This window comes from Arachis ipaensis, chromosome B03, assembly GCF_000816755.2.
Source record: "Arachis ipaensis cultivar K30076 chromosome B03, Araip1.1, whole genome shotgun sequence".
NCBI lineage: Eukaryota > Viridiplantae > Streptophyta > Magnoliopsida > Fabales > Fabaceae > Arachis > Arachis ipaensis.
Window position 1 is genome coordinate 21116630 of NC_029787.2, and position 10057 is coordinate 21126686.

At 30.7% G+C, this 10057-nt stretch overlaps 1 protein-coding gene across 1 annotated transcript in view; it reads right to left on the bottom strand.

Moving 5' to 3' along the window:
- The window catches only part of LOC107629880 (primary amine oxidase), a 6701-nt gene continuing 2780 nt past the window's right edge, over positions 6137-10057 (bottom strand). The window contains exons 3-7 of the mRNA XM_016332818.2: positions 9306-9839; positions 8683-9000; positions 8233-8346; positions 7576-8123; positions 6137-6438 (exon numbers count right to left, since the gene is read on the bottom strand). Coding sequence (XP_016188304.1) covers positions 6228-6438; positions 7576-8123; positions 8233-8346; positions 8683-9000; positions 9306-9839 — 1725 coding nt within the window. The 3' untranslated portion in view covers positions 6137-6227. The remainder of the gene's footprint in view (positions 6439-7575; positions 8124-8232; positions 8347-8682; positions 9001-9305; positions 9840-10057) is intronic.

The following is a 10057-nucleotide window of genomic DNA, read 5'->3' on the forward strand; positions in this document are numbered from 1 at the left end:
CTCTTCTCCTTATTTTACTGTCAAGTAAAGCAATTATCTATTTAATTGTGTGTTGTTAAATTGTTATTAGGACTCTAATGGTCTCACAGAAGTAGAGTAAGACCTGGAAAATCTCAAAGAACAATTCAATGAAAATTTTTCAGTTGCACCATTGATTAAGTAGTGTTGCACATTGGATTATATTTGCAATTTATCCTAAAGTATGTGCATTTTTTGTTATTATTTAATGATAAATACTATTATTCTAAATCTTGAAAAATTTTATACAATATCTTTTAAAGTATGTAGTAACACATTTAACAATGATTCACTAAATGATTATTCTACTTTGAATGTGGTGTATAGGAAGATAATCTGTTGATAGTTTTGATTTGTGCCATTCTCTTTCTCTTTTTTCTTTTGTTAAATGTTGAAGTGAGTTTTTTGTATTTTGGGATTTATTTAGGTTAATTGCACAAATAATTCATGTAAGTTTTCTCCATATTTTGAGTTAATACCCTGCTATAGAAAATGTTAATGTTGCAAGTGTGAGGAGTCTATGAAGTTAGTCCCACATCAAAGAAAGCAAGGAAGAGTGATGAGAGACCCATTAACTTGACACCTTAAGATTTTGAGTTGGATGTGGTGTCTTCTCATCTTATGTTATCTCACTTGATTCCTCCTCAAAATCTCTCCGGTGATTGAGAGCTCCCCACGGTTGGCTCAACAGAAAACTCTTGAAAAAAGATAGCTTTTATTTGATTTGATCTTATTTTTTAAGGTGAGTTTTTTTATATGATTAACTTATTAGTAATATGAATAAAGAATTTATTTAGATTTTGCTCATGCTGGATTGTGTTCTCTGTGGATCTCAGTTTTTCCAAAACAAAAATTGCATCTGCATAGTACTTTGATGCAAAACTGATATTGTTAACTAAAGCTTTACATGCAATAATTTGGACTTGATTATTGTAGTTGTCATCTCACCTTTGGTGAGAGCTTTACCTTTAATTAAATGTAGATTGTCTTCAAATTTCAGTGGCCGATTACTAAATTGTATCAACCTATTTTGCATTCCAAGTAAGTTATGACATCAAGCTTGCTAGGAGGGATTTTCAGGTTAAATTTGATTATTAGCATGCAATATAAGCAAATTGAAGTCTTTAATTGAAGTCCTTAATTATAAAACCAAAAAAAATGTATTTTACTTTAAATTTTTTATTTTATTATAATTTTTAGGTTGAAATACAAAGGAGATTGTTAATCCCAGCATCTTGAAGCTTTGTAGAGATAGTAGTAATTTTGTTAATCTTGGGTTGAGTTTTATATTTTTCTTTGAAATTTAAAAGCTTTCTTCAGATTATTGTTGGTATGTTTACTATTTGCCTATTTGGGTTTTTTTTGTAGTTTAGCTGAGCCATATATCTCACGTTACATTTTGCCAGATACATTTTGTTCATAATAATGTGGCGAAATTAAAATTGTGAACTATCTGTTTCTTTGGATAACAGGTGTACTCACATTCAAGATTCAAAACATTCTTGGTTTGTATTAGACTATAGTTTCTTTATAAGAAAGAGCAAATAATACTTATACTACTAGGCACTAGCTGTTAGTGATCAATAGTAAATGTATGAAATGTGTAATAGAATGAAATAGTTGCTATTAGATGGTAGTTTCTTTGGTTGGAGTCACAATAGAAGAAAGAACAAATAATACTTATGTTATTTGGTACTAGCTTTTGGTGAGTAATAGTAAGTCTATGAAATGTGTAACGGAATGGAATAGATGCTGTTAGATGATAGTTTCTTTGGTTGGAGTCACATTAGCTGCTAATTTGTAATACTTATCATTAACTATTGTTAATTGACCTAGGTAAGGTAACGTGCGTGCTTCTTCATGCCTATGACAGATGAGAGTAACGTTAATATTCACTAATATTGAATCCTCTTTGGTGAATATTAAAAAATAATTAAAATATAGAGTTTACAATTAGTTATTCTATTTCTTTTTACAAAATGTATGATTATTGATATACTATTATTATTTTGATTATTGCGAGCCAGAGGAATTATATTTTTTATTTTTTTAATAAAAAAGAATAAAAAAGAAGACGAAATTCTCTTTTTTTGTTGTCATTGTATGTGTTCATACATACATGTGTCTATGCATCTATCAGTACAATACAAAGTTTAATTGATCACTAAACTTTAATTTTGATTTAATCTAATGTTAATATTCGGTGCTTGATTGATTCATAGCTATTCATTTTTTTTATGTTGTGGTTTTGGTAGTTTGCTTTGAATTTTGCTGTCAAATTTGGTGAATGAATGATCAAGAACTTTTAGCCTGTTTTTCATGATGTAACAACAGATAGAGTGATAACTGATAAGTTATAACATGCAGTCTAACTTTTTTAAGTAGTTTCATCATTTTTAAATATTTTGCATGCTTAATTTTGCACATTCTTTTAGTAGTTCAATTTATAAATGAAGCATTGAAGTATGACTTAATGTGGCGTATGGATTTTCACACATGATTGTTCATTCAATGGAGCAGTCGTCATGTTACCATGTAGCAAGGTTGCTTTGATAAAATTAATATATGTTATCTATATGGATTTTATAAAAGCCTTTTGTAAGCAATCAATTTGGATTATGTTGTAGTTGTTTTATGATTATGTTTTTATTAAGTCATTTCTATTTAGTTTTCAATTTTCTGACATTAAATGCTATTTTAGGATAATATTTTTTCATTCATACATTTTTCTACGTAGTGGTATCACTTTAACCATTACATATTCTGCATTTGTGTTTATTCATATTTTGTCTATATAGCTTGGAACATTAAACATGCCTGTGTGAAGCACGGGTAATGCACTCATTTGAAATTGATTTTTATTATGATTTATGATTTATAAATCTTATGAGAATGTTGTGTTAGAATTTTTACATTAGCTGACCCGAAATTTTGTTACAGGTAAATTTGTTGAAATAGTATTCTTGACTTATTATTTGAGTTAGTTTATTATTTATAGTACAACTTCACTTATCAATCTGTATTTCATTAGCCATTATAACAATATCACGTGCAAATGGCCGTTTTGGTAAAGAAAAGCTATATTTAATTTGTTTAGAGTTTGCTAAGTGTGAAATTGCTGCTGCATTTGGCAATGCTGGAGTTTATTTAGAAAAGTATGTCTAGAACTAAAGACATGTTGAGTTCTAGATAATGTTGTCATTTTTCGCCTAGAGAACTTTGTAATTTAACTAGAGCCTCTAGGAGAATAGTGAGAGAATTTGATTTATTTAAATTGTTGATTTGGTAGAAATATTCAATTTGAGATTATTGTGTCTTTTGCATATTAGACTCTGCAATACTGAATTTCTTGCATCAAATATAATTCTCCTTTTTGTTTTTTAGTTTTACTAATTTAAATACTTTGGTTTTTTTTTTTTAAATTTGATAGCGTTTGTGTACGACGGAATGAAGAAACTAAAAAAATGTAAAATGTGGTATTAATCTTGATGGTGTTGGTATGTTTATTAATTGTTGAAGCTGAGGCTTTAGTGTCCTATAACTATAAAGTTATTACCATGGACAGATAAAGAAGGATAATTTTCTGTCAATGGCTCCATTTATAAATGCTCTTAGCTCAAAATTTGCTTTTACAAGGTCTTTATTTTTCAAATGGGTACTTAACTCTCCTCCTTGCTTCTTTTTTCACTTCACTGAGCTGAAAGTCAAAATACTCCGCCAGTCTTTCTTGTCAGTAATGGAAGCAATCGTCCCTACCGTCGTAAAATAAGAGCACCCTTTTTCCCATGACGACTAGGAACGGGCAATTCAAAAATTTCACTTCGAATTTCGGACCTCTGATTCTTCCTCTCTCTCTCTATTCTACAAATACTACCCCCCGACATTAAATAGAATGAATTCCGATACTGGAAAGCGGCCGCTCTAGATCTAGGGATTAGCAGGTTGGCTTAATCTAAACTTACTTACTATAAGAAGATCGGAAAACCTAGTTTTCGAAGTTAATGTGGGAAATTACACATTCTTACCTAAAGAGGAATTCAAATTGCCTAAAAGCATGAGCCTCTTCGACGACACTAGCCTAGGCCTTCTTCCCACTAGACATGACTTGGCCTAACCTTTGGCGGGGTGACGACATAGACTCACAATGGCTTTCACCTTAGCAGGATCAGCCTCAATTCCTCTCTCACTCACGATGAAAGCTAAGAGCATATTGGAGACTCTTATCAGTCAGTACAAAGCCCTTCACTTCTTTCCCTCACATCAAGGAGAGAGCATTCTTAACAATCTAGTCCCTCCTGAAATAAGACAACACAGGGGCTATTAAGCAACGGGCAAAGAAAGAATGTTTGAGCTGAGACGGATAGATTGAGAATGTCTTAGAAGAGAGATGATAAGCTAGAACGAACAACACACCTGCGACCAGACTTGCTACGCTAGTAGGGCTTGTGGGCAAAGCTCTGGGACTAGAGGCCTTTGGGATTGATGCCGAGACTAGATTCGAAACTAGAGATTGCTCGAGCAGGTTTTCGGCGTCATGATGCAAGAATGACATCTGAGATCGCTCATTCCATTGCTTTACAGTCATGATAGGAATGATTCTATTTACTAGAAAGAGACAGCACCCTATTCTTAGCATCGAAGAGGTAATTTTGTGTAGACTGCTTTTTGAAAGTGAAATAGAGACTTTCACTAAAGAGTGAGATTGAAAGTCAAGGAAGTTAGTTTGAATGTTATTCAAATTTATGTGAAGATATATTTTCTGTTTTTCTTTCTCTGCTTTTTTTTTTTTTTACTTTTCATTTCTTTTCTTCTCACTTGGATAATAAATTACTTAGTTAAGAGTTTAATTATGATTGTATTGTGTCTCTTATGTCTGTCCGTGTGGGCTATGGTTGATCTAAACCAATTTCAGTTCATTTTTTAAAGACCTCAAAACTTCACAGTTTAAAAATTGTTAGTTGTATAAGATCACTAATTTTTTTTTGTAAATTCATTACTTTCATTTTTTTTAAATTTTTTCTTAATTCTTTATTTATTGTTTCTCCCAATCAATTGTTAAAGCGGAGCTCTTTTTTGTTAAAAATTAGGATAAATTTCATTTTAAGCAACATGATCATTATTTTGTTTAATTTGAAAAGAGGGTTGCATTGAATATTCTTAAATGTGTCAATATTTAAAGAACATCTATTATATTAAGTGGATGTACACTTTGATGTTATATTAATTTTTTTCCTAATTTGCTATTTTTATGCTTTCAACATTTTAGACAATTTAGTTTCCTATCATTTTCAATTCTCCTGATTTTTGAACTCAGAATTATTTTCGAACTCATGAGAAAGTATGTTATCTAGCGTATACCTTCACTTGCCGAATAATAGCTTGAAATTTTATACCATGAATAATTTAATACCAAAAATAATTATTTATCATATATTCTCTCCTCATTTTGCTGCCAAGTAAAGCAATTATCTATTTAATTGTGTGTTGTTAAATTGTTATTAGGACTTTCATGGTCTCACAGAAGTAGACCAAGACCTGAAAAATTTCAAAAAATAAAACTCAATGAAAATTTTCGGTTGCACCATTGATTAAGAAGTGTTGCACATTGGATTATATTTGTAATTTATTCTAAAGTATGTGCATTTTTTGTTAGTATTTAATGATAAATACTATTATTCTAAGTCATGAAAAATTCTATGCAATATCTTTTAAAGTATGTAGTAACATATTTAACAATAATGATTTACTAAATGACGATTCAACTTTGAATATGGTGTACAGAAAATTTTTTTCCTTATGTATAATGCAAGCAACAATGCGTTTAAATGTGTATTTCTATTTTTTACAATAATTTGGTTTTTTCAGATTTTTGTAATATTTTTATTTATTTGTTACTTAATTTTAACTTATAGCTACGAGTTCTATGAATTTTTTTTTCTATTGTTGAGAATTAATTTTAGCATAACATTGATATCTTAATATTAACCATAAGAAATTCATTGTTTTTATTTATAAATAGAGATCTTGGTTTATTTAATTTGGTGACTCAATGTGAAGTGTACAATTATGTATGATACATTTGTAATAAAATTATAAAAATAGTGTATGTGTCATTGTGATGTAAATGTGACTTATATTAACTCGTGGATTGGTTTAGCATTCTCATGCACGAGCACTACACTAGTGTAAGCTAAAAAATGGTTTGAGGTTCAAGGTAAATGATGAGAGCTACAAAGAGGTAAATCATGTTTGAAATTGGGAGGCAGCCTTAAGATTGGATTCCTCTCAAAGAAATTGACAGGCTTTAGATCGAAGCTGGATGACACCGTAGGCATGATGGGATAGTCCTCTTGACAAGGTATGTGATGGAATCCAAGTGTGTACCACAGCACAATGTCCTTCTTCTCAATTGGCCGATCCCTGTATGTAACATTGTGTTATTTTCTTTTCTTTTCTTAACCACACTTATGCTATGAAACACGGACATTAATACATAAATACGGTGGTACATATTTACCGTTTGTTTATTGAGACACGATGTCACACAAACATACATAAAATACATATATTTGGTGTCCTTCAAAAAAGATGAGACATTAAGATACATTGAATAAAATACAAATATTTACTCTTTTATCCTTAGTAATTTATTTTTATTCTTATCCCATTGGTAATAATATAAGAGTAAAATTAATATTTAGTTTATATTGGTATATTTTGTCCAATATCACTAAACACAATAAAAAATTTGTGTCTTTTTGTGTATATATCTCTTTGTGTATTTATGTCTAAGTCTATGTATTTGAAAGACAATAAATAAACGCAACCTTATATCTCATGAGCCAAATTTTAATTGAGTGCATTAATAACTTCAAATTTTTGTCTTTTTAATTAAAACTTTTCTTCTCATAAACCTTAATAAATATTTTGAAGATATTAATTAATAAACGATTGATAGGAGACCAACACTTTTACCTTTTTTAAAAAATGTTATTATTTAAATATAAGATAAAAATAAAATAAAATAAAGTGTTAATCACCTAATATTTTTCTTAACAAAATGTTATAAAATGTTATATTTTATCATCAAAGATTTAAATAGTTATAAATTCTAATCATAAATGTTATAAAGTAATTTGATACTCATTAAAGATTGGATTAGTTCAACAAAACTATCTATAAAGAGTTGTCCGATAAATTGTTTTATCCAACTAATTTAATTTTTAGTGAGTATCAAATTAATTTACATCTTTGATCTTTCATTATGTCAGGTAATTTATTTAAAATTATTTTACTTACTTTAAATTTTTGTTCTTAAATTATAAATTTTTAATCTTAAATTTTAAATTATGAATTCTAAACCATAAATTCTCAAAAAAATAAAAACTTTTAAAATTAAAAAAAGAAATATTGACTAATTAACTAAATAAAAATTGATTCTCTATATTTTTTCTTAGAATTATCAAACACTTAAATCTTTTATAGTCAATAATTTATTCAAATGTATGTGAATACCTCATCATATGGTCATGAAAGAATTGTATGTGTATGTCTAACCTGTTGGACCATACTTGAAGTGTGTCATCACCTTTGCTCTGGTAAGCAAATAAGCCACCAGCCCATTCTTCACTCTTGTTATAAGGAGTGACCCATATTTGGTTATTTGTAAATGCTGCCCTCTTCTGTGGTGGGTCTTCAGGATCCAAAAGGCTAGCAGCTGTGCCACTTGGAACCACCTTGTACCCAACTGGGTTCCCTATCTTTGTCTTTTTTGATGGGTTTGTCATGTGAAATTCAGATGGGTCATAGAGGCTGAGCCTTATTTGTGCATCCTTCTCTGTCTTTGCCACATTTCTAATTGCTTTTAGGTAGCTCTTTCTAGGTGATTCTCCTGGTGAGGTCTCATGTTTCTTAATATTTACCTTGGTAAATGAATTGTCAGTGCCATCTATGTCCAAATCAAGGTAATAAATGATGTAATGGTCATGAATTACACCGATTAAATTCTCGCTCAAAAGGGGGCCATAGAGATATTCTTCGCTTGGAACTTGGTTCATGTGATCATAGATTGTTCCTTTCACCATCAACATACCACTTAGTCCAACCTATGAAATCGAAAAAAGTAAAAAAACAAAAAACAAACAAACAAACAAACAAATTACGAAGTAGTAACAACTAATAACATAAAATATTGAAGGGAAAAAATGCACTAACCTTTGATCTGATTAGCCCATCAGTTTGGAATTCCCAGTCAACGATGTAGTCGTAGTTTCCCACGGAGGCTGCCATCCGAACCACTAGATTCACTTTTGGCCTCACCTCTGTAACCTGACATTATTTATTTATTGGCGGTAACAATATTTATTTATCTATTTATTTTATAAAGAAAATTAAAAGTCCTCGCATTAAAAAGCAAGTTAAAATAATTACAACTATATTATCAATGCAAACAATTATAAATTTCCGTAAAATGGTAGTAAAAATATTTTATCAATTAAAAGATATTAAAAGAACAAATTATTTTTTAATTAAATCAAATCATGTTTTGTTTAACTTTTTCAATTAAAACTTTTAATTTATTAAACTAATGTAATTAAATTTAGTTATTAAAATAAATTATTAATTAAGAATTTGTGTTTGAAGAAATAAGAAAGATGGTGTTGCCTTGAAGTTATTGAAGGGGGTCTCAGCATGGCGCCAAGCAATGTCCCCAGCATAAGTCTCAAAGACGCAGATGATGTTGGGTCGGAGGTAGGGCGTGGCATCAGCGGCTGCAAAGACTGCATCCATGTAGTAAGCATTTCTTGGGCAGTCGTTGAGTGGGTCCAGAGGCATTGCTTGCAGCCCAAACCCGTATTCGCCCGCGTCCATGTACGTCTTAAAATACCACGCGTCCGTTGGATCCATATACGGTACGAACAATTCAGATGTGAATCCTTTGTACATCACGCTCCTCATCTCTGACGTGTCTGGATCCCTAACCTTTCAAAAAAGTAAATTGTGGTTCACAATTTTGGCATCCAAAAAGATTTTAATTCCACTCAAATACTTATTGGTAGATATTTGTTATACAATACATGGAAACTGATCTTTAAAAAACGTGTATATAGATATTTTTTAATATAAAAACTAAAATCTTATTTAAGCTTAAGAAATATGTTATTTTTTGTGAACACTAACATCAAATTTAATCTCCGGTGTACAGGAGTAGTTTATGAGTTTAATGATATTAACTTGTCATCTGCATGCCTGCAAGGCTGCAAGTGAAATTAATGATCGAAACTTACCTTGGCCTGTGAAATTATGATCCCAGCTCTGGGATCTGCCTTCAAGTGAAATTCCCAATTTGCCCATTTGACCAAATGCCCATCTTCAACTATGAAGCTTGGCCCTTTGGGCTGCTCCATTGATATTGGATTGAAAAGATGCAATTCACCACGGAGTTTTTGAACAGAGTAACGGTAGTCAGTGTCAATTCCCTTAGCAACAGGGATGCCTCTGCCATTATCAAAAATGTGCAACACCTCTTCCCTATCCATGTCAATCAGCACAGTGAGCCCCTCAATTGGTTTCATGTAGAAGTTCACGCTGTCCTTCATGGAAAAACACTGCACCTTAATCACCCTTCTTTTGTTCTCTATTGGCATGTTGTACCACCCTGAAGAGAGTGGCACGCATTTAACATCTCCCATGTTGATCCCACGCTGGGCGATGGTGCCATTGAACTCCACGTTCTTGAATGGAACCTCCAGTATTCTCGCCGTCTCCTCTATTGTTAATATTGGGTACCCCGAAGTCGAACCCAATTCATTATAGGATACCTGTGATGAATAAGTAGTAGATAATTTAAATGAGGTGTCAACAACCAATAAAATTAGAACAATTATATTATGCGCAAAAATAAAATCAACTACTAAAATAGTTATAATATAACATAAAAAAAATATTTAAAAAATTATCAAAATTTATTGTTTTTGTCTATATTTTTAGTTATTAGTCTATTTTTTTTAGTTTATCAATTCAATAATATATTTTTAAG